The 26,503-nt window shown below is 38.9% G+C and overlaps 1 protein-coding gene across 1 annotated transcript in view; it reads left to right on the top strand.

The window, feature by feature from the left end:
* Slc35f1 (solute carrier family 35 member F1) overlaps positions 1 to 26,503 on the top strand; it is a 408,594-nt gene that overhangs the window by 241,247 nt on the left and 140,844 nt on the right. The window contains exon 2 of the mRNA XM_060373138.1: positions 11,961 to 12,136. Within this exon, the coding sequence (XP_060229121.1) occupies positions 11,961 to 12,136 (176 nt within the window). The remainder of the gene's footprint in view (positions 1 to 11,960; positions 12,137 to 26,503) is intronic.

The raw sequence follows: 26,503 nt of genomic DNA, 5'->3' as shown, positions 1-26,503 counted from the left end.
CTTGGTGTTATGGTTTTGTTAGATGTCTGTGGCTCTTTGGATGGGGCAGGGTGCATTGTTAGCCCAAATGGGAAAATTTTATTTAAACTATACATTTATGCTTATATACGGACTTAAGCGTATTATAGGTATTTTTAGGTAGCTAACTTTTTCAGACACTATTACTATTATTTTATGCTCCTCCTACTTTCTTCTGTATTTATTTCCCTTCTGCTCCCTAGTTAGATCCCCGCCCCCATCCTCCCATTTCTCTTTTCAGATAATTTTCTCTCTAGGTAACATTTCCCTTTCATCATTCTTTCTCTTCAATGACTCATAGATCTCACTTTTGAGGGCATTCATACAAATAAGGTGTACAGTATGGTAGACTTTAGTGTAGTGGTATATGTTTATGTACAGAAATAAACATCACATCCATTTTAGAGCATTTCTATTACTGAAAAGCAGTTCACTATCTACTAGCTATCACCTCCATTTCTTTCTCACACACACTCTTAAGCAAGCAAGCTAACTGTTACCTGTCTCTGTATATTTGTCTATTCTAAACATTCTCTATAAAGGGAATAATTTAATACAGGGAATTTTGTGTGACTTCTGTGGGTTGTTGACTCCTTTAAAGTATACATCATTATTTGTCTCAAGAATGGATGTTCTGTTCTCTCCATGTGGGATGGCTGATGAAATTAATGACTTTATTTATTCCAGTAACTGAACTTCATGACAAGAATGATGACTTAAGAATGATCCTTGAGTTGTCAATAATATCAACATATACAAGTAAATTATAAAAACAATAAAAACATACAGTTGGAATTTCTCATATTAATCTCAACTTTCTATATAAACTACATATAAAGTAAAATAAGCAAAATAAATCTAACTACTTGTAAAAGGTATTCATTATATTTTCATTTTAAGATGTTAATTAAAACTTGTAATTGTCAGCAGGACACCTTTGTAGATTCACTCCCCTGTCACGCTTTCGTATAAATGAAGCTAGATTTCAATGTATAGATTAGCCCGAGGTATTTCCTGACAGTGTTAGAAAATTATTTAAAAACTTAAGACAAACAACAACAACAACAAAAACCAAACAAACAACCCAGGCATGGTGACACACACACCTGTAATTCCAGATGTTGGCCGGCTGCAGCTAAGAGATTGCCATGAGTTTGATTCCAGGTTGACCTACATAGTAAATTCTAGGTGAGCTGGACTGTAATGTGAAACTCTATCTCAACCCCCCCCCCCACACACACACAAAAGAAATCCCACAAAATTAAGTGACTATAAAATAAAGATAAATCCTTTAACCGGGGGATGGCATGTTTAAAATATTCTAACCCATTACATTACATTTTTTTCCATTAAATGTAACAATGGTTGTTTAATTACATTCGATTGATATTATTCTATTGGTACTTTTACATGGTGATTGATAATTAAAACAGCATTGGGAAAATTTCTTCTTTCTGTCATTGTGAAAATAACTGTAATACACCAACCATACAACAGCAAAAACAAACTAAGGCAAAACAGTAAGAAGATGCTTTTCTATTAACCAAAAAATACTGAAATGCATGAAAGCCATGAAATATTTACAGAGGCAAAAATTCAAACAACTGCATCCAGTTTGCCGTGTTTGGGTGAAAGTACAGAGGTAGCATCAAGGGTAGCGTCAAGGGTCACCCAGAGCTTTGGAGAGTGCCACGACTCTGAGTGAGAACAGTTTACCTACGCAGCCGCCTCTTGCTTCTCAGTCTTGCCATTTGTTGATAATAGCAAAATGACATTTGGGCATTAACACACAAAATAAATGGAAAGAAGAATGGTGGCTAGTGCATAACTCTTGCTCAGAGTTGTACAATTATTTCTGCCAAGTTTAAAGTCAATCCATGCCACTTTTGAATTTCTTTATCACTTACTTTTCTATATATGTATATTCTCTTATTCTGATTTCTCATTGGCCAGCCAAGTAATTCCATGTCTGTCTCTGCATTTAAGCCAGCATGGCATTCCCCTCTTTGCAGTGAGTATTCCAATTTCTCAGTACAAATCCAATTCTTCACCCTCAGTTAGGGGCTCTAATTTTTCTCTTCAAGAAATGCTTTCATAGTAGGATTGTCAAATTTTAAACACTAAAATTATCTCAGTGACTTCTAGCACGTTTTGAGATTTACTTGATAGATTTTTCTTGAGTTCATAAGTACTTCATGTTCTCTGTTTTACATATTTATTTGCCTCTCTCTCAGCTTCTGGAGACAGAGCAATGGATTCTTTCCTCCCAATCTGTACCCAGTAGGCTTTGAAAAATCTCCTGACTTGTTTATATCTCTGCTGATCAAAGCAAAGCTAACAAATCCTAAATGCATGGATATTCATGATAATCCAGCAGTCACCAAAGAGTTAATGAGTGGCCTGATTATTTTAATGTTAAAGATATAATTGTCAGTGGTTGATGTACATCTGCTGGTACCTTTTAAAAGTAAGTCAGAATTAGGGAGTAGAAAATATGAAGCTTATTAGTTTAGCCTGAGTTCCCAAAGAAAGCAGACAGAGATATATGTTTCACTATTTTATTAAGAGTGCAGGAGAGCAACAGAACCAGAAATTTGAACACAGGGGTCTTCCCAGAGACTCATACTCCAACCAAGGACTATTCATGGAGATAACCTAGAACCCCTGCACAGATGTAGCCCAGGGCAGTTCAGTGTCCAAGTGAGTTCCATAGTAATGGGAAGAGGGACTGCCTCTGACATAATCTAATTGGCCTGCTCTTTGATCACCTCCCCCTGAGGGGGGAGCAGCCTTATCTGGCCACAGGAGATGACAATGCAGCCACTCCTGATGAGATCTGATAGACCAAGATCAGAAGGAAAGAGAGAAGGACCTCCCCTATCAGTGGACTTGGGGAGGGGCATGCGTGAAGAATAGGTGGGAGAGTGGGATCGGGAGGGGAGGAGGTAGGGGCTTATGGGGGGATACAGAGTGAATAAAGTGTAATTAACAAAAATAAATTAAAAAAAATTTAAAAAAGAGTGCATTTTCACAGGACAGTAATGAAACACAATAAAGGGTAAAATAAACCTTGGAGAACCTTAAGATGTAGCCATCTTTAGAGAGCCCATACAACTAACTTGCAGGAAGAAGGAATAATTCTGCCTTGTTCAAATGCACTAATTCAGTTTTACCACCTGCTTGTTCATGAGTGGGTGCAAACAGATTGCCACAAAGGCCCAACCCACAGCATCAGCTGAGCACCTCTGGGGCAAGACACAAGGTACACAAACATGCGCCTGAGGCTCAGGGACACTGAGTTGGGCCCACATAACACTGAGTATAGTGTATATAGAGGTGTTCACTGTAGCTGGAGTAAGAGGCCAAGGACCCGAAAGATAACTGAAACCAAAAGAATCTGAAGGGTGTAGACAAGGTGTCATATATGCCAGCCATTCATATATCCTCGTGTTACATGAAGATCCAAAGTCCAAAGAGGAAGATAGTCAAAATTATGGCTCTTACATGGTTGACCTGACAGGGCTAGAAAGTTTCAATTCTCTCTTTAATGCCTTCTCTTCCTTTCTCTGGACTCAAAGCATGAAGCCAATTTCCCACTACCAAATCAAGTCTTTACCATCAGAACAAAGATTCTAATATTTCCTCTCCAAGAAATGCTTTCATATTAGGAGTATCAAATTTTACACACTAAAATTATCTATGAGTCATCCTGTCACACCAAAGTTCAAATATCTTCCATACCTAGTATATCATAGATATATGACAGGAAGTCCTCCTGATGGCTTACTTGATTTCTTCTACTTAATGGCAAATACAATTCAAAATCATACCACAGAGCCAATAAATAGATTCGAGCCCAGAAATTCAGATTTGAAAGAAAGAAACTCCAGTCAGTGGGAAACCTCTCAGCACTTGTGTTTGTTCCTGGCCTAAAAAACTCACTGTATGTAGAAGTCTACTAATCCTTGAACACAGTCAAAACCTTTTAGCAAAGAGCTTCTCAGAGTCAATGGTCTATAGACAATAATCTTATCAAAGAACAAAGATGTTTCTCCCATATTCAAATGGTATTGTTTTTACACGAACTCTTCCGTATACTTAAGGATTTTTATGAACACATCTCTGAATGCGTGTACTAACTCAAATCTGATGAGGCTTGCCTGAGGCTCATTATCAGAATGAAGATGCTTCTACAGAAAGGTTGATTTTGTCTAATTCAAAATGATGGAATAATTATTCCACTCTCCTGGTAAAGAATTACCAAACAATATAATTATGTAACAGTGTGTTGACATTCTTCATACCTTTCAAAAGAGTCTATTCTTATGATTAGAAAAAACAGTATACAATTTATGCTTTATTTTTAATCTTATTATTTTGAATGTTTAATTTGTACCAGAAGCTTATCCCTCCCCTTCTAAATTCTGTATCTTTAACACAATCCAGCGCTGCTGATAATGGCCATGTCAGTATTTATGAGTACGAGCTCTGTTGTAACAGGTATTCAGCTTCCAGCAGCACCATTTTTCCGGAGACTCATGCATTTTTCATTGTCTAGTCCATCTGAATTTAAAGTGGATGAGATGTCCTTTTAAATGCACAAACAAAGAAGATGAAAATGTGAATCATAGCCTCCTCTCCATTTCTGCTACTAAAATTATAGGAACTATGTATCTGATGTTAGAATGCATCTGCTGTGCTGTTCTGTGTACTACATGCATAACCAACAGCTCACTGTGCAAAATTTCACTCAGCACCAATTTTAGCATCTTTTTTTTTTCAAGATAACACCTTTCTGGGCTTCTTCAGAAATGCACTAGAAAATAGCTTATTAATCTCAGTTTCTAACTGGCAGATGGGTTACAGTAAAAACAAGGGCATCTTCTGTTTCACTGCTGGTAGTTTTTCCGTGATGGATAAGGCTCCATCTTGCCAGCCTCCTAACACTTTACCCTTTCCACGCACAGATACTAGCTCTCTCAGAAACGCCTGCATTCTGTGTTTATTGAGTTTCTATTTCTTCTACCCAGCAGTCATCAAATTCTAGGAACAGAACATGGAAGTTTTTACAGGTCATTCCCTTTTCTTTTGGAGCTCATGAGCTAAACAATATAGTCAATATAAGTAGAAATACGAACACACACCTGGGGATGCCTGATTTGACACTGAAGATCAGGAATGGCCAATGGGAGTCTTTTGAGATAAGCTCAGGCCATGGAGAGTTAGACAAAGGAACCACAGATCAATTGCAGTGGTTACTCAAGGAAAAAAAAAACATAAGAGGGATAGAATGGCAGGAACCAACTCAAGAGATCCTACAATGGGAAGGACAGATTTCTGTTCAACTTACCACCAAATAGATCCATCCTATGACAATGGAGAGCACATAATTTGAGGGAGTAAAATGGCAGGGTAGGTGTCTGAGTCAGAGTGTAAGCATTTAAGCATTTAGAGATTTTATAATTACTTGTTCATTTTATTTTGATGCCTCGAGTAAATCTCTCAAGCACACAGGTTTTAGCAGCTCTGATATCTAACTCCCTTCAGTCAAGAAAGGGCTCCTGAGCTAATCTGGTAAGGGGTTCCTTGCACTGTTTCCCGATCCATATCATGTTTATTAGTATACCCTATAAAATTGTAACTCGCATTCTCCATCCAATCACACCAACAGTAGCTAAAAGACACTAGAGTATTAAATGGTTGTTTCTGATGCAGAGTATGGGTCTGAAACTTTGTTTCACAAATGAAACAAAATGGATTTGTGTTGACCTCTTGTTGAAAGGCACACATTATAGGTTCCATGGTGGAAAAGTTCTTGTCAGTCAGTCTGATTAGCTGTGGGTTTTGTCTTTACTGCTTGAAAAAAGTTTCAGAAAACTAGCCTGTTAGGTTACTTCTATATACTCTCTGGAAACAGAGAATCATTTTGCAGCTAATAGTGGCATAACATAGTAATTCAGAGTTTAGGATTTGAAATGGTACCACCTAGCTTCCACCTAATGTCTGTCCAGTATGTCAAGCTCAAAAAAAAAAAAAAAAGTAGCTCTATGCAGTCAAGGAAGTTTCCAGATGCCACCCTCTTACTTCCATATGGATGCATATACACAAACATACACACATGTAAACATGTAAACATAACACAAATATATATACTCAAAAAATATTTTCACCTCTCACTTCAGTTTTAAATATTTCATCATAAAAAGGAAGCAAAATAGCTTTGACAGTCAAACTGTCCTCAATTTCCCCAGCCCTGGGTAACCATTAATGTATTTTCTATTTCTGTGGACTTCCATTCCCAAGACATTATGTATGAATGAAATCGTGCACAAAGTGTTTTGGTGCTATAGTTTTAAAGTTCAAATGTTTACAAAATTTGTCCATGTAACAGTTTACATTTGTGTATTATTCCTTTCTGTTGTTGTGTAACTGTTCATTCAATAAATAAACTGTGTTTTGCTATCTATTTGTGTTGGTGGGTATTTGAAATAGTTGCGTCTTGTAGTGGCATATATATGGTTGCGCTCTGATAGATTTTGCGTTAGGTAAAAGACCAAAGGAAGTGGTCTACCAATTGCTATTGCATCAACCCTGGTAGATGAAACCCAGGGCACAATGAGCTCACAGTGTATAACACGTTGGCAGATAGGATATACCTCCTGTAGTATCTGGTGCATCATGGTGCCATTCCCAAAGTGATAGCAAAGGCTATTTAGACTGTGGATCTGTTATTCTCCAATCTGATATTCTGTCTTACAAAAACAATTTTAAATTACATATTTTTAAAAGAGCAGCTCTATGACCTTGGCTGGTGTATTGCCTCTGTGGTTTGGGTTCTTATCTATGAAAAAGCATAGTAGCAGCATTTGCTGTACAATATTTTCTGAAGGGTAAAGAAAATAATATAAATTAATGCTAGCACTTTTAAAATATGAGCTATTAGTAATATTTCCCTTTATTTTCTATTTCTTCATTTTGTACTAAAGTTCTTGGAAATCCAGTGTCAAACGTTTGATTGGCCTCCCAATGACAGACTATGTTGTATTCATTTCACATGTCTTACACGCAGCATATAAAAGGCTGCAGTCACATAATAGATTAAAATTCCATTTTCTTGTGAAAGTGTTTTGTAATCTTGTATGTCTTGGTTTGGTTTAGCATGCTACCAAGGTTTTAACATCACTGTTATAATTTAAGTAGGTCATAGTATTGTTTTAGGCATCCCCAACAAGAAAGCACACTCCGCTCATAACACTCTCTAGTGCATACTCAACATCAGCAACAACCATTTAATACACTAGCTATAATTTTACCAGAATCTCTTCCACTTCAATGTGTACCTTATTAGGCAAATGATCATGAGTGACTGATCATAGGATTATTATTAGTCTACTGTAAATTAATTATATAGCTACTATGATTAATGTTGTGTTACATGGTAATTAGATCAAACATCTTCAAAAGAGCTTTAAAAGTCAACATTTTTTATTTCTCATCATTTTCTACCAGTGTAGTCACCATTAATGATCCCACTTAAGAAACTCTCTATATCCTAGGTTTCCAAGACAAGAATTAACAGATAGGGTTACATGAAATTAAAAGGCTTTTATACAACAAAGGAAACCATTCACAGAATGAAGAGATGGGCTATAGAATGAGAACTAATCTTTGACAGCAGTATTTCATATTGGAGAATAATACCTAAAATACAAAGAACTGTTAAAACAAACAAACAAAAAATTCTATCAATAAATGAGGCAAGAAACCAAACAAAATGTTCTCTATAAACAAAATACAAAGCTAGAGGGATATAGGTCAGTCAGTTGAGCTTACATTATACCCTGAGTTTGATTCTGAGCATTGCAGAAAACAAACAAGCAAAAACCGTGGACATGTTAGCATTTCTAAATTCTGGAGGATTGGAAATGCAAGGTCATCCTTGACCACATGAGTTTGAGGATATCCTGGAATACATTAAACTCTGTCTCAAAGAAGAAGAAACTAGGAGGAGGAAAAGAAGGAGAAAGTAAAGAAGAAAGAGAAGGAGGATGCCTCAGCAAAAGTAGCTCCATCAGCATAATAAATGTTTTAAAAGGTGTCCAGTAGCCTAGTCTCCTGGGAGATACAAAGTGATTCAACCTTGAGATTCCATTTTACCACCGTTAGAATGATTAACATCAAGAAAACTAACAAATGCTGCTGAGGAAGTAGGGGAAGAGAAATCCCTTTATGCTGGGAGTGGAAATGTAAATGAATGAAATTACTATGGAAATAAGTATGCAGATTTGTTTTTAAAAAATAGAATCACCATACAACCCATCTCCAGCGCTCGTGTATACACACCTAAAAGGTTCTTAAGTCCCACCACAGAGATGCTTGCGCATCTATATTCACTGTTGCTCTAAACACAACACCTAAGAAATGGAACAAACCTAGATGTCAATCAGCAGCTAAACGGATAAGAAACCGTAGCATGTATTTAAAAATGAAATCAGAACACTTACAGAAGTGTTGGATAGAAGTATATCAACCAAAGCATCCCAGACATAGGATGACAAATCCTAAATTTCTCTCACATGCAGATCTCAGATATTTTTAATTTTTATTTTATTTTTATCAATTATAGTTTATTCACTTTGAATGGCTAAACTTTGGGCAGAGTGCAGGAAATCTTATGAAAGAAGGGGGAGATAGAAAGACCTGGAGGGAACAGATGCTCCACAAGGAGAGCAACAGAACCAAAAAATCTGGGCACCGGGGTTCTGAGACTAATATTCCAAACAAGGACTATGCATGGAGATAACCTAGAACCTCTGCACAGAAGTAGCTCATGGCAGCTCAGGGTCCAAGAGAGTTCCCCAATAATAGGAACAAGACCGTCTCTGACGTGAACTCATGGGCTAGCCCTTTGATCACCTCCACCTGAGGAGGGACCAGCCTTACCAGTCCACAGAGGAAGACAATGAAGTCAGTCCAGATCTCAGATTTTTTTTTTTCAAGGCAGTTTATTCAGGAACCTTGAACCTTGAATCATCTGACCCTAGGGAAAGCCAGCTCACAGCTTAAATAGCCTCTGGGTAGCCAACCCCAGCGTGCCATGTGGGCAATGCAGATAGGTCCACATACATGGAAGCAAGCCAGATCCTTGGCCTTAGCCAAATGTGGAGTTGTTCATGACAGAGAGCACTCACCATCGGGAAGGTGGAAGGCGGAAACCAGCTCCATCTTTAAGGCGCGGTATTACGCAGCTCTCTGCAATTCCCCCTTTTTGTTTTAGACGCATCAGGCAAGAGTAGAGGTCTGATCTCTGATATTAGAAATAAATTGGGACTTTGTACTGATGTTCATTTAGGTGTCATCCACCCAAAGAGCATCAGACCCGTCCGATACCTTTTTCTCAGAGGCGGGACCTGGGGCCAGATCTCAGATTTTAACTTATGTATATTTATATATGGGAGGATTACAGGTCACAAAACTAGAAAAGGGACTTTGGGGCTGGATTGATGACTCACTGGTTAAGAGCACTGGCTGCTCTTCTAGAGGACCTGGGTTCAATTCCCAGCACCCACATGGCAGGCAGCTCAAAATTGACTGTAACTCCAGTTTCAGGGCTCCAGCACTTTCACAAAGACAGACATGCAGACAAGACATGAATGAACATAAAACAAAGATAAATACATTATTGAAAAAAAGAAAGAGAAAGAATTGGGGATGGGAGAAAAGGAGTGATGAAACACATGTGGCATGAAAACAAAGTGTGTTCAAAGAGGAAAGATCTCCTCCATTTCCCCCATCCAACTGTTAGGAAATTCGCATGAAGGACAAGCTGAGCTGCCCATCTGCTACACATGTACAGGGGGCCTAGGTCCAGCCCAGCACGCTCTTTGGTTGGTGGCTCTGTCTCTGTGAACCTCCATGGGCCTGGTTAGTTTACTCTGTAGGTTTTCTTATGGTTTCCTTGCTCCCTCCAGTTGTTCCATGAAGTGTTGAACCCAGGACCTTGCCCGGGCTAAGTAAGTGCTCTACAGGCTTCCATATCTCTCAAGCCTGTTGATCTAAAACAAACATACAAAAAACCTGATATTCTTCTATTTCGGTACCATGTCTACTTATCCCAAATTATCTTTTAAGTCTTCCATTTCATAGTCCTCTGAATCATATTACTTCGCTGTAGGTACACTCAGGAAACTTACAAAGTCATGAGCAAGCAGTAATTACAGTACAATGAGATAAAAGTAATAGATGTGTCCTAAGATTAAAAAAAAAAAGCAGTAAGGCCTCTGTCAAAGCAATTGACAGAAGAGTCAAGTTTTAAAGAAAAAAAAATGAATAAGAGTCAGGCTGGAAAATACATGATGGGCATTCTGAAGATGATAACTCATGCAAAGGAAAATGAGCAGAGAAGCCTATAGTTCACTGTTGAAATATAAGTTGCTCCCAACGGTGGTTTCATGGAGGACTGCTATGGGGATGGAAAAGTAGGAGTTAGTAGCCCAGAGGCCATTGGAGGAAGAATATTCAGAACTTTCTTCTAGCTGTCTGTTGGAATAACTCTTGGAAAACTGTATACCCCAAAGTAACACCATTTCATTTTTCTCCTAACTCTCCAAGTTGGCCAACAGTCTCTAGCGATGCCTCACCTATTCCCCTGTGTATAGGTTGGCTGCGTATGATGAAGGCAGGAGGATCCCAAACCCTCCACTCTGATATTTGACACAGAGTTCTGCCTGGGTTTCTCTCTTTATTTCTCTATTTATTTCCCAGGAGTCTCTCAGTGTTCAGGCTACTTATGGAGAAGCTGTTCCCTAGTAGGAAAACATGAGTGCAGCAAAACTTCTCAAAAGTCAGGCCCAGAAGGCTCATGGCTTCCCCTCCCCCATACTCTAGTGGTCAAAGCAAAGCAAGATCAATCTAGCTTCCAAGAAAGGAGATATAGACCCACTCTCCATCAGGAAAAAAAAATAGACTTATTTCTGCCTTGGGGAAAGAAATATATAACATCACACATCTTCTGCTGAAAGTTCTTGAGCTTATAGCACTGCTTTCTTATTTTTTTTTATTGCTCTTCCTACAAATGAGCCAGAAAAGCCACAAGCAACTTTCAGAAAAAAGTCTGCCTTCTTCTTCCAGAGGCTTTTCTTGTGTCAGAGCAGGTGTGTGTGTGTGTGTGTGTATACAAAGCTTGTGTGGGCATTTGATTTTCTTGGAAACTGAACACGTTGGCTCTTGCCCCCAGTCTCCATTTCAGTGGTCTACAAGAGTATTGCCCATGAAAACAGCAATGAAAATATTTGCATAATTATTATACTACCATAGTTCTGAATCTATTTCAGGAAAAACAGCTTTGATGTATAGGCAATTGTAACTTGAGAAGCAGAGAATAAAGACCCAATACATATTAAAGCTTCTTAGAACATTGTTCCAGAATCTACTTGAGCATAAGAGATGGTCCTTCTGGATTTCTAGATGTATAGCCCTTTCATCCAAGAGTTCTAAATCCAGAATTTTGATCAGTAGAGCAAAGGGTTTGATTAGTTATCCACACAAATGATGCTGGGATATGTTTCCTGCTTGCCAGAGTTGGGCATGCTTTTAGCATTACTAATGCAGAGTACTGAACATAGTCTGTTTCCTCAACTACCTCTGGCATACAGTGATTAGAAGCCAGGTCCCCTTGCAGAGACTTGATCTTATAACCTGGTTTTACTTTATCCTCATAGCGGTTCTGGGAGAAAGCTAATTAGCCATGTTAAGTATTAGTTTCCATCTCTAGAAAGCCTCAGTAATAACTGTGTAGTCTCCCTATCATTGCTTCAATGTGTTACAATAAATAGCATTCACTGCCCTTAACTCAGTGTCTGGTAAGAATTACCAGTGCACTTAACTGCTGTTATTTTCATGGATTTCTGGCTGACGTTACTGTGCTTTTCTTCATTTCTCAGGGAGATGTTAATCTCTGTGGCGTTGGGCCAAGTGTTATCCCTTCTTGTTTGTGGAATTGGTTTGACCAGCAAGTACCTGGCAGAAGATTTTCATGCCAACACACCAGTTTTCCAGAGCTTTCTGAACTACATCCTCCTCTTCTTGGTCTACACCACCACCCTAGCTGTCAGACAAGGTAAGCTGCCCCTAATCCCAGGAATATGACTTTTACAAACACATGAATGAATATGAATATCATTTTACCATTTGTAGCATCAGCAAGATGATTCAAATCCCCAGACAAATCTCACTTTGCTGTTTTGAAGTAGCATCATAAAGAAAATGTATGAATATATCACAAAGAAATATATTATATGGATTCGGCAAGAAGCTAGAGATAGATGCATTGCAGAAAAGTACCATTGCTCACAATTTTGACTTCCTGTTAAGGGTTCTCTTCCTCTCAATAAATCTAAATAGAGTACCTCCTAGAACCTGGAACAGGCCCAATGCAACTAACTCTCCTAAACATGCTATCCCGAGCTGTCTAAGGGAACTGCAGACAAATATGTGTTCTTTAGGAAAGTGACGCAAGTATAAATACAAACAACTCGTAACAACTCAAGAGGAATAAAAGAAAAGGAAACTCCTACAAATGGCCAAGTGTGGTCCTATTTTAAATTTAAAATAAGTAAAGCAATAAAAACAAGTTTTCCAAGAGTCAATAAAAGAAAATACCTTTCAAACAAGTAGGTCCAATAAAAAATTACTTGGGGGTGACCTAGACACTCTTTCAGAGTTCTAGGACCACACTATCATACTTGATATAATCCTTTGTCTACAGCCCCAGAAAAAGCCATTTTTTTTCCTAAGTTGTAGCTGTTGACCAGGATCCATTGAAAGATAATCGTTAGTAAGTTTGAAAACAATCCTATATGTTAATAACAAATAAGAACGTGTATATATATTGCTAAATATATCAGTTCTAATAATTATACTTTTTGAAACTTTTATAGAAACTATCATTCTTACAGGTCCTTATTTCTGTCTAGAATAATACTGCTCAGTTATAATTACTTAGTCAATAGTAGGCTTCATCTTAGAAGAAAATAGAAGAAAGGTAGCTGGGGTCTGTGTGGCTTAGTTGCTAACGGTTCTGCCTTCCAAGTGTGAGAACCTGCTATCAGATCCCAGAACCTACTTACAGTTCTGAGCACAGCAGCATGCTTCTGGATGCAACCCTGGGGAGGCAGAGACAGGCAAGACCTGGAGCTCACTGGCCAGCTGGCTGAGCAGAATGACCAGCTCCAGGCTCAGCAAAACACGGTCACATAAATTAGGTTGGAGAGTAATCGATCATGGCACTGGATGTCAGTCTGTGGTATTCACACACACACAACACACACACGACACATGATTGCCTATATAGACACATGAATATACCCACACAAGCACATAAATGAACACCTCCCAGACACATACACATACATACATATGCCTACCTATATATACACACACACGAACACACCCACACAGCACATAAACAAACGCCTTCCATACAAACACACAGAGACACACACAGACACACAGACACACACACACAGGGAATGACCGCATGGGTATTCAATTGACTTTTCAGTTTGTTGAAAAAATATTAGAAGCCATTTTATTTTGCTTTCCCCAAGTTGCTGTTGCTTGTAAGTTTTTTTAATATTAATACTTTTTTATATTAATTTTTTAGTATTAATAATTTTAATAGCTCTTAATATTAAAGCTATAACTACTTTTAAGAATAAACTGTTGGCCTCCAAAAGTTACAGACAGTAAATCTTTGTATGAAGCTATATTTCCTCAGTGTGAGTCAGAAGCCAGTGAATTTGAATGGCATAAGTGTGTTGTCCAATAGTTATCCCACTGCCCTTGAATGGTGCTTCAAGCCAGGAAAAGACTACAGAAAGTGAGGCAATGAGGGAGGCATACAGTTAGTGACTCGTTTCTGAGAAATCAAAAGAGGAGAGGTAAAGGGATTACTGTAAAGGTTCACTTGATGTAAGCTTGAGCCAACATTAAAGAATAATATTATTTAGTCCAGTATAAGGAGTATAATGGAAGAATAATAGCATTAAATTGAGAACAATTTTTCAATAGCCTAATACTGAAAAAAGTTTTCATGTGAAAATGGTGAATTCATCTTCATTGATTTTTTAAAAATGTATTTATTTTTATTACATATGCATTGGTCTTTTGTCAACATTATATTGTGTGAGGATGTCTGATTCCCTAGAACTGGGGTTACAGAGAGTTCTGAGCTGCTGTGTGGGTACTGGGAATTGAACCCAGGTCCTCTGGAAGAGCAGCCAGTGCTCTTAACTGCTAAGCCATCTCTCCAGCCCCATTTTCACTGATTTTTAAAGCACCACTGCATCTTGAGATTACAAATTATCAGTCCTCCTTGGGTTCTTGACTACCTTATTTTCTAAGAGATCAGAAATTTAGTTAGAGTCTATATCTAGGGGAAATAAGCACATTAAAATCAGAAAGAATGATTGCAACAGTTATAGTTAGAAGCTAGAAAACAGAGTGTATGAAAAGAGTTAGTGTTAATAATATTCATAATACTGTTTATAACGAACATTTATAATGTGTCAGATACAGTGTATGTGACTGATCCCTTCTTACTCCTTCTAACCAAGGAAATAAGTATCATCCACAATTTTATTAGTGAGAAAAACCAAGAAAGCTGCTCAAAGATGTACATTAGGAAAAGCTAGAAGCTGTGACCAGCGAGGGCTGGAAAAGCAGGGTTACCCTTGGCTTCTTGTGATGGGCAGAGGAGGCAGAAGGGATGGGAGGCTCTTTACAGTGGTTCTCAACCTTCCTAAGGCTGCAACCATTTATTACAGTTCCTTATGTTATGGTGACCCCCAACCATAACATTATTTTCATTGCTACTTCAAAACTGTAATTTTGCTATTGTTATGAATTGTAATGTAAATGTATGATATGCAGGAGCCCCTGTGAAAGGGTCATTTACAACCCCCTGGAGGGCTCATGACCCACAGGTTAAGAAACACTGCTTTAGAATTAAAGGAGACATTCATGTTTCCTGATTTGAAAACCCTGAAGAGAAAACTAACCTGGGGTGTATGTTACAGTGAGACACAGCAATGAGATCAGGAGTCATATAGATATATGAGAGTCATATAGACAATATGAGGCAATATGAGAGCATCAGTGTGGGCAAGGCAGAAGAATGAGGAGGCTGGAGACTGGGAAGGAGGACCTTTAGAAGGAAAGACTAAAGAGGGCTGAGGAAATTCCTTTTCCCAATTCAGTGGAGGAATCAGTTCCCACAACGCAGTACTCTTTGAGGATATACATATATCCTTACCCTGATGACCACTGAACTTCTTGTATTCAGATACAGACTCATATAGGCTCGTATTTTGCTAACATCTGGAAATCAACATAGAAATTGCATTGTATATGCTGAGTCACTTTAATGTTTTAGAAACCTCATAACATACGTGTTCAGGCGCCTCAAGATTTGGAATGAATGACCAACAGAGAAGAGATGTGAAGTCTGTATGTAAGGGAGGGCCCTTTACAGGCAGTCTGCAGGTTGGATCAATTGCTGACTGTCTCATTTCTCTAGCACAAATATCACCTACCCAGTTGGGCCTCCATGTTAATGACATGTGTGTGCCTTGGACCCCTTGACAGTAAGCAGTTACTGGCTGAAAAAAACAAAAGACAAACAAAAAGACATATCTGTCATTGTACTTACCTGGCTTCTAAAAGTTGTGGTTGTCAAATTTGAAACCCTCTGGGAATATTTAAGTCTGATGTCACTAAAAATAACCTCGCCAAAAATATGACTTCAAAGTTAGAGTAAATCCTCCCTGTCGAGTTTATATTAGATCAATGACCAAAAGATATGGAGGTAGCAGATTCCAGTGTGGACTCCAGAGAAAGTAGCTATGAACTTGCCCTTGAGGATTAACTAATTACTGGGTCCATAGGAGGGTTGTCATCCTTTAAAACAGTGTGTCTTGTTCAGTAAAGTCTAAGTGTGGCCTGAAAGGCTGAAGCTGTGCTTTCTTCCACTTGTTTCTGAAGTTGAGAAGATGCCATGGCTCCTAACAAAGCACCTAGGGCACAGGACTCCGTAGAGAGAAGGGTAGTTCATCACTGTAGAGTCCCCCATTGTATCCAGTTTGGGAAGTAAAGGAAAACTGAGAGGACTGTTACTTTAAGCACACCGAAAAATAGGTAGGGCGTGGAAAATGTGTCCATAAAGAAACACCAGACATTCATGCTGTTTGTCCAAGGAAAGGCTCTTTAAAGAATACAGCTGAGAAATCAAGTGATGCTCCATGCGAGGCTTCACACCTGACCATCAGCCTGAGAATTACACAAAGATTCTCCTTCATCTCTACGTATTTCCTCGTTTCTTAAAATTTCAGGTAATACTAGCTGAAATTCAAAGACACAAAAATGCAAATGTAACAAGGGAGGACAGTCTGCTGAAGACTGAGCTCTTGCATTTCTGATACCAAAGCAAGAAATATGACTGGATTTTAAAATCAAAAGTGAGATGGGATACATCTATTACCAAGAAAAATTTACCATCAGGTTTTTGCACATGATCATCTCTTGCCAATTATAACTGTTTCCCACAACTGCTTTCAGTGCTTCCTGCATAATAGATGAAGTCAACTTGTTTACTACAATTTTTCTACATTTGTGTCTAATTAAGGAAAGTAAAGACAGTGCAGTAAAGACAGGCTGCTCAGGGAGGAAAAGAAGCAGGTTGAGATCTTGTGTTCTTTTCTTCAGCCGTGCTGTGAAAAAGGACGTGGAATTATGACAGAACTGGAAGGGTCTGCCACTGTGTAGACTCTGGATCATTCCTTCAGTAGTCCCAGTAACAGGTCTTAGAAGGGTTCTTTTTCATTGAAAAGTATTTCTTTAAGCTCCTCCTATTTTCAATAGAAAGCAATCTTCCAGCTAAAGCAATTCAATAAACAGCTCATATCTTGCTTTCCAAAAAATTCTCAAAGATAGACTTTTTACATATTTTCTATCATGTCTCGCTTTGTGTGAGTGTGAAAATGAAATAAGTCTCTAATAGGACTAATATAACACTCATAAGCAAATCTTAAAATATTCATGTCTTTATAAAAAATAATATACAAGGTCATATTCAATAAAGTAGGGTTATCAGCCATAAGAAGTCTTGGCAACTTGAGTGTCTGCATCTTGCAGTGTGTCAGATCCTTGTCCAAGGATCTTTCTCTCATGTGCGAGTTTTGGTACTTCTCTACATATGGGACTCTCTGCTCTTGACTACGTTGGAATGTTTTTAGTGTTTACCAGAGGTGCTCAAAATCCCAAACCAAAGAAGTAAAATGAACTAAAGCAAAATCCAGGGATTCCTTGGAGCAGAAGACAAGGAGACCTCCATGACCAATCAGTTCCCAAGTCTCTGAATAATCCATACTAAAGTGTTGAAGAGAAGTGACTGTTTGGGTTGGCAGGATAAGACAGCCCTTGGTAAATGTTAATATAGAATCATTCGTCCCCTGAGAGCCATGGGGAAGCTTACACCATCATTCGCTAAGACCCATGAGGTAATTTTTCTTGGATTTTCTTAAATTTTCCCTTGTGGGAAATTGCTTGGCAAACTTCCATGCCTATTCCTTGTCAGGTCACATTTATTCTTACTTCTGAGAATTACACAAAGATTCTCCTTCATCTCTACGTATTTCCTCGTTTCTTAAAATTTCAGGTAATACTAGCTGAAATTCAAAGACACAAAAATGCAAATGTAACAAGGGAGGACAGTCTGCTGAAGACTGAGCTCTTGCATTTCTGATACCAAAGCAAGAAATATGACTGGATTTTAAAATCAAAAGTGAGATGGGATACATCTATTACCAAGAAATATGTTGCAGTCACTATAGTATAGAAAGATTGCACTGGAGGGGTTTCTGCGATGAATCTTGTAGATGATCCTTGAGAAGTACTTAACACCGCCATGGAGTGGAACAAGACAGGTTTAGGATGGAGGAAGCAGATGCATCATGTTTGTTAACTGGTAAAGGAAAATCACACACAAAAAAGTTAGATCCCACTTGTAGCAAAACTGCCTTTCAAAACACACAGTTCTCCACAGAACATGGGGGTAGGATGGGGAGTGCAAGCCGGTCACACTACTTTTGAGTACAGCTTGGCATTTGCTTATAGAGTTTAACATGTTCTTCGTATGTGATCCAGCAGTTATTCTCCTTCCAGGAAAAATGAAAGCATAATGTTGACACACAAAACTATATGCAAATGTTGCTTTGTTTTAGATGTCATAAAAACCTGTACACCACCTGAGTGCCGGTTAGTTCACAGAAGGGGAGACAAAGCTGATCATGATGTTATATACCCATGATCCCAGTATTCATGAGGCTAAGACTAAAAAGACTGCCATGAATTCATAGTCATCCTAGGCTAAATGATGACTCTTTTGCCAGTCAGAGCTATGCATGAGCTATGCAGTGAGATAGTGCTTCAAAGAAGAGCAAGGACAGGGTGGTGCTGGCGGTTATGGTTGACCAGTGAGTTGGTTCACAGGGCAAAGGCACATTCTTCAGAAACCTGGTGACATGAGTTCTATTCCTAGAATCTCCTTCAGGTTGTATTCTGCCCTTCACATACACAGCATAGCACACATGTGCTCACACTCACATACACACACAAAACAATTAATTAATGTAATCCAGTACCACTCCTTAATGAAAAGAAATAAGATACCCATGCATTCAGCAATGGTGACTAATTTGAAAAGCATTATGCTAAGTACAAGAAACCAGATGCAAAGTTTATACTCTGGATAATTGCATACTGTGTTTTAGAGAAAGCAAAACAATAATGGTAGAAAGTAGATCCACAGTTGGTAGAAACAGAGTGAGGGCAGGCCACAGAAACCACCAAGGAAATCTTTGGCTCAAAGGCATTGTTTTCTGTATCTCAACTGTTATAGGCATCGTGTGAATATATACGTTTGTCAAGACTCTTCAAACCCTACACTTAAAGAGTGAGACTGATTGTGTCAAAATTCTATTTGATGGGGGAAAAAAGACAATAGCCTACTCCAACTGTGTGGTTGCTTGGGTAGAATAATATGTTGTTGAGTTTCCAATATGTGAACTACTCTTTAGGTCACTTAGGAACATCAGGAAATGCTGCTCAAAGCATTTTCCTTTGTTGTGGCATACTTCTGGAATACCAAAGAACTTGATCCATCAAGCTCCAAGTTATGCATAGAATAGTGCCAAATACGCAGGCTCTATGCATAAACAGCGTGTTCGGGATAAATGTGCAGCAAATGGAGCATCCCACAGTCTTAATAATACTTAGCTCAATATTCAGCGTTATATTTATGCTGCAGTTTATAACTGCAAACATAGGGTACTGTACACAGAGCCCTCAGTATCAGCTTCATAAATGACTTTCATATTGAAGGAAACTGACAGGAATAACAATATCGTCTTCTCCTTTTAAGGAATCCTCATATAAATTCACACACACACACACACACACACACACACACACACTTCATATATCATGCCCTCCTGTTTTCCTCATGCTAAATGCCTCATTAATGAATACCCCTTTGATTCTTTCATTCCAAACAGCATCTAAGCTTGCAGGAAGGGATTGTCTCCCTGTTGTAGCTGGAGTCCATGTTGACTGTTAATTTGGGAAATCTTTAAGCATTCATCTTTCCATGCTGAGAGCTGGTGAAGAGCAATACTCATTCCTGGCACGAAGCTGCAGTGTTCATGTGGGAGATTGAAGGGTGGTTACAAGATGATAACTGTATTGCCTGAAGCAGATAAGTCCCCTTCTGCCAAAATAGTGCTTTGTATGTAATTAGTGTAAAAATTCAGAGGAATAGAGTTTATCCTTACAATCATCTTTCTCATTAAAAAAGAATTATAATGGAGGAACAAAGCCATCCCTGCAGTGAACTGAATTGCTTTCCCTAAGTTTTCATTAAATCAAAGACTCAGCAGTTGGGACTCTTGCAGACACTGTTGCAGGCTGCTGCATGAGAGCTGCAGGAGAAAATGATTTTCCCCCTCCAAGGATTAGAATTGCATTGTGATTATCTTCAAATCAGAATTCCCTGCCTGTGCATTTTGCTTGGCGAATGTTCCTGTTCACTGGTTTCTATTTTTGAGGCTCCTGAGGAGCAGGAGGAAGATCACTTAACTAGACACATTTAAATGCAATATTTGAAAATGGGGGTTCTGCTGTGGGCCAGAGTGAGGAAGCTTCTTCAGTGACTTAGCAAAGAAAAAGACAAAGAGAATAACTCCAAATACAAAAGTGTTCAGAACTTGTGATGCTTCTTATCACGCTCTATTAGTTAATCATTCCAAGACAGAACATAAACATTACTTTCTTTTACTTTTAGCTCCCTACCCAGTCATTCCTAAGAATGTCTTTTTTTAAGCTTTCTTGAGATATGTTTTCCTTAAAAGAAATTACAATAGCTCTATATTTTATTGTAAAGAATAATGTTCCTTTGTGCATTTGACTACATTAAATGTTGATTATTAACCCTTGGATTATTTGGTTAAAACCTTTATCCTTTGACTTAAATTAGGCATTATTTTTCTAATTAGTAGTAGTAGTGTGAGTTTTTTGTTTAATTCTATTTACTTTTTTTTTTCATGAATTGTCACTACATGCTCATTCTTTTTACTAGACTGTTGGTAAAGAAAGTTCACTTAAGCTTCTCATGAATGACTCTTTTCTATGGTCATTTAAGACAGTTGCATAAATCCATATAACGAATATATTTATGTGATGAAGGTAGTTAGTTTTTCCTCCCCAATTTTCTTTTCAGATCCTGCTGCCTGTCCCTCTGAAACCTACAAGTCCCCTTCAGACTTTTATGACTTTGTTTTGTTTGCAACCCACTGAGTTTATTTTGTTTCTTGCTTGAGTATCTCTAGAGAATCCAGTGCCTCTGGCCTTTTTGATCCTGTTCATGCATGTGTACAAAACAACACACACACACACATAATTTAAAAAATAAAAAATTTAAAAATATATCATTTTAAACATTTGGGATGGTGAACTTTTCTGGATGTACTTAAATCAAAATTCAGTGGGAGGTTATTTAGTGGAGCAGATCTAGTTGTGGGTGTATTGCTGAAGAAAATGATACACACACCTGAAACAATGGGCAACTGGTATAAGTCGTCGGGGAGAGGTGGTCACCCATGATGAAATGTTGATGGGCCTAAGCTTCTGTAGGTCTTATGCAGAGAATCACAGCTGCAATGAATGCATGTTTGCAACACCGATGCTATGTCCAGAAGACACATTTTACTACAAACATATCTCCCTCTCCTCTGACACTTATATTTCCTCCTCCACTCCCCACCAACTTTCTATGTTCCCTTGGAGAGGTGATATTGCCGTTCCACTTAGTACCAAACAAACACTGCACATCTCTTATTCTTAGCATTTTAGCCAGTTAAGTGTTTTTGCATTAACTACTACCTAATGAAGAAGTTTCTTTGATTAAGGCTGGTTATTACAGTAATCTATGCATATAAAGATTAGTATTTGGAAGAAATTTTAACAACATGGCCGTTGTAGCTCAGCTCTTGGGAATACATCAGCGCAAATGATACCATGGGATTTGGACCAGGGTTACAGTAACAGTCATGAGCCCTCTTTCATGGAATGGGCCTCAAATCCAATCAGAAAGTAGTTGATTACCCCCATACCGATCAACCGGATGAGGCTTTTGATAACTTTTTCTTTTTCAGCTCCCTAAATACCACCTTCTAACTCTAGGATAGCTAGCCAATAAGGAGGAAGCCTCCAGCTCAGCTCCATGCTTGATTTTATTATGTCATAAGACAAAAGTGGGCGGTGTTGTAAGCAATAGGATCTTGCAATCAAGTTCAGGTAGGCAGCTAGGAGCAGTGACAATATCCTACAGTGTTTGTGATCAGGGGCCTTCCTGATCAACAGTTTAGAAGACAGTATCCCACATATGGAACTAAGAAAAAAATCTATTTGTAACATTTTTATCTAGGACTTATTACTAAGTGCACTAAGTTAAAATATAATTTTAGGGCTTGGAGACCTCGCTCAGTGGTTGACGACTACTGCTCTTCTAGGAGGCTCAGTTGGGAGGCCCAGCACTCACATCTAGTGGCTCACAACCTTAACTCCAGCTCTAGGAATCCAGTGTCTCTGTCCTCTGACCCTTGCATTCATATATACATACTCACACACAGACATCTGCACATGCACATAATTTAAAAAATAAAAATTTAAAAAATATATAATTTTACCTGCAAATTTCATGATTTCCTTGTATCCTGAGTGAGGTATCCCAGAGAAGAGAAAGACACACAGTGTTTATACTCATTCATAAGTGGATATTAGACATATCATTACTAAAATCTGTACACCTAAGGAAGGTAATCAGGAAGGAGGACTCTGGCTAAGATGCTTAATCCCTATTCAGAAAGGCAAAGAGGATGGACATCAGAGGAGGGAGAAAACAGGGAACAGGACAGGAGCCTACCTCAGAGAGCCTCTGAAAGGCTCTACCCTGCAGGGTATCAAGGCAGATGCTGAGACTCACAGCCAAACTTTGGGCAGAGTGCAAGGAATCTTATGAAAGAAGTGGGAGTTAGTAAGACCTGGAGAGGACAGAGCTCCATAAGGATAGCAACAGATCCAAAAAGTCTGAGCACATGGGTCTTTTCTGAGACTGATACTCCAGCCAAGGACCACTCATGGAGATGGCCTTGAACCCCTGCACAGAGGTAGCCTATGGCAGTTCAGTATCCAAGTAATGGATAGTAATGGGGACAGGGGCTGTCTCTGACATTAACTGATTGGCCTGCTCTTTGATCACCTCCCCCTGAGGGGGAAGCAGCCTTACCAGGCCACAGAAAAAGACAATGCAGCCACTCCTGATGTGATCTGATAGACTAGGATCAAAGGGAAGGGGAGGAGGACCTCCTTTATCAATGGACTGAGAGAGGGACAGGGGTGGGGAAGAGGGAGGGGAGGATAGGGAAGGGAGGATGGAGGGAGGTACAGGGGGGATACAAAGTGAATAAAGTGCAATTAATAAAAATAATTAAATATATATATATAATTTTAAACAATTGGGTTGAGACTTTTTTTCTGGATTGAATTAACTCAACATTCAAAAACCACTGCAGAGTTTACAGCTCCTTCAGGCTGCAATGCTTCACTTTACAAATCTGGATAATAATGGTAATTGAGTTATGTGAGCTAAATAAGGTACATTATAGAGTGAGCCATCTAGAAAGTTTTAAATGACTAAGACACATATCATAAGCATTAATTTACTTAATAAATACATCAATTTGAGGTGTTTCTTTCTTGTTTATTTTTTTTAAGACAAAAACTCAGTAGCCCATGCTGGCCTTAGCCTCCCAGATACAGGGATTATAGACATAAATCACCTCGACCAGCATACCATCAGTTTGAATTTTATATACAAAACTCTTTAATTTGAATAAAATCCTCATGGAGACTCAGGCCAGGATTCCTGCATGAATGGTCTCTTTCATGTGACCTTGAATGTCATAGTAGGTGCTGCTGGTGTGGTTTATAAAGGAATCCAAGAGGAAAGAGTCCAAGTGTTATCTTCCAAAATAAATAGACAATGTGAAGGGGAGTTCAGTCATGTAATGTACAAGTGTGTGACTGATTCTAAAGAGGCACAAGTTCAAGACCTCCTCACCAGTGCATGGATTGGGTCTTCCTGTCTAGGCCAGCTAAACCAAGGGAAAAACCAGGTGCCCAGAGCCTTTGTCCAGAAGAATCCAGAGGGTGTCCTTGGTCTCTTAGCTGTGAGTCCATCTACACAGTTCACCAAGGCAGGGGAAGACAGCCAAGGAAGCAGCTAGAGATGAGTGAGCATATTTTGAAGAGCTTTCCTTAGGACTCAAGATCAGCATGACGTAGTTGTTGTTTGTGTAAAGGTAGAACTTCTTTTGAAATCTACACTGGCCTCAAATGTACAACTTTGGCCTCTACCTTCTCAGTTTTGGAATTATAGGTGGTTGTCCCCAACACCCAGCCAGCACCATGAAAAATAAAGGGAGAACTCCTTCCCAGCCTGTCTCTCAATCTTGTCTCTGTGTGTGTGCTCCCTATTGCCACTGTTTCCTGACTTTAGTCTAGTCCTTTCCTTCCCACATAGTCTTAACTTTGAGACATATGAGTGGAAATGAGAAAAAATTGCCCTTCCCTTGTCAGAAACAGAAATGTCATAACAAACCCTGGACAAAGGAGAGCAAATCCAGGTTCCATTCCTGTCTGCAGTAACCTCTCCAAGGCACCGTGCTTTGCTTAGTGAAAGGCTGTAAGGACACGATGCCCGTTAAAATGTCTTTCTTTTTTTCCTAGATGGGTTTCCTTTCATTACACACAGGGAATGCATCTAGGAACTGTGACCAAAAAACACTCCCATGTAGGAATCAAAGCAGATCTGGTGCAGCTGGGAAGTCAAACCCCATGCTGACTGAGGCCCAGGCCAGCTGGGGAAGCTGAAGGAAAAGACATGTGATTTGGTCAAAGCAGGGGACTGCATGCAACAAGCAAAAGATCAGTTCTTGAGACAAGATGACTCTAAAATTGTCAATGGATTCCAGGATGGAAAGCCAGGTCACTGTTTTATAATCAAAATCCTACATTTTCATCAACTATTTGGAATAACAGGGAGCCTATCTCATTTAAGGCCATTTCAATGAATATCACAGTAAGAAATACGCAAGTAATAATGTAGGTTTACTTTAAGGATCAGAATTGTTATCTGGTGCTCTCATTCAAGACTCTTGGAAACATATGCACATTTTCTCTTTCTTTGTTGCTTTGTTTCTTTCTTCTCTCTTTCTTTTTTGTTCTTTGTTTCTTCCTTCCTTCTTTCCTTCCTTTTTTTTTTTTTTTTTTGTAGATCATTATTTCTGTTTCAGAGTTCAAAAATCACATCTAGTCAGGAGGGAGGAAAATAATATAAGACTCCAAGATGAAAAAAAAGCTACAAAATGCCCTAGGAGAACACAAAACACTGGCGATAAAAATCTAGGAAAGTGGCTGCCTGTGCCATCCTTTGAGAAGAGGGAGAACCATGTTACTGAGGATCATGGAGGTGTCGCATAGCCACTGTTGAACACAGGGAACATCACAGACAAACTCAACGGAATACTCACTGTACCCTCCCAGATTCAAAACATAAGTGCCTGATGGCCTCCCTTGGCCTTGCTTTGATGCTATACATGACCTTTGCACCAAGCCCCCATTTTTGCTTAAAGGAAAGTGGCAATCTTCTTTTTTTCTGCCTACAAGCTTTGCCTTTGGTAGCTGAGGTTGAAACTTCCAGCTGTGCAGTGTTAAATTCATGACCATTATAGCACAGCTCTAAGGCAGCTATTGATTCTAGACTTTTGTTAGACTAAAAGAAAACCAAGACCGATCATCCAGGAGCGAGCGAAGAAAGTCTAAAAATAAAGCCAATGAACTTGGTAAGGAACTTCTCACAAGGAAGTGTGTGGGCATAGCTTATGTAAGTGACATGAATGGGAGAGTCTTTGCACTGTTCAAATTGGAAGCTGTTTACTATACAGAAACTGATTTGCCTGCTGCCCCTGGTTTCTGCTGTTTTGATTTCAAGTGTGTTGATTAACTGTGATAAGTGGGGTGGGGGTGGGGATCTTGTGATAAATACATTCGCCTACTGAGTGTGGTGGTTCTTGAGGGTGCCAACCTGGTGAACAGGGCAAGCATGTAACCCCTCACCAGAGATGTTTTAGAGTGTTAGTTCTACCTATGATTCTTTTCCACAGAATCTTCCAGAAGTCTCTCACTGAGTTCATGTCTTTCAAGTTTCTACCACACCATCTCTGGTCTCTGGTCTCCAGTCTCTCCACACTGCTACACACCACATGCCAACATTGAACACCACCACACGTATCTCCTCCTCTCTTTCTTGGCTCTCATATTTATACTCTCAGAGTCCTAGACCACACCCCTCTCCTGCTGAACATGGAAGGCTATTACCATCTGGCAAAGATCTTGCCTGACAGGTGAGAATTAACAGGTGTGGAGAAACTGTAGCCCAACTAAAATCCCACACTTGGGATTAAAACAAGCAAACAAACCAAATTTACATTACATAACTGAATTTAAAAAGAAATCAAAACTTCCATTACAGCAAACAAATATCTTTGTTACACTGCTTCTAAAGCCTATGTTCACCATATCAAAACTGCTAAATATGAGGAAGATGCCACGAAGGAATAAGCCCAAGAGATAATGCTAAAGCCCATTGTTTTATTTTTATTTTTAAGTTACTCTGGTAACAGATTAGCATAAACATTGCTTGTGAAATATAAACACTTCAAATACAAGGCATAAATATAGTTTAAAATTATTGTACTTCCATTGAACAACAAATTCCACTCTATTCTAAGGAAATCTTCATTAAAATACTGTT

The sequence above is a fragment of the Meriones unguiculatus genome, chromosome 20, assembly GCF_030254825.1.
Source record: "Meriones unguiculatus strain TT.TT164.6M chromosome 20, Bangor_MerUng_6.1, whole genome shotgun sequence".
In the NCBI taxonomy this organism is placed as follows: Eukaryota; Metazoa; Chordata; class Mammalia; order Rodentia; family Muridae; genus Meriones; species Meriones unguiculatus.
Note: the sequence above shows the minus strand (reverse complement) of the source record. Positions and strands in the feature narration are given on the sequence as shown.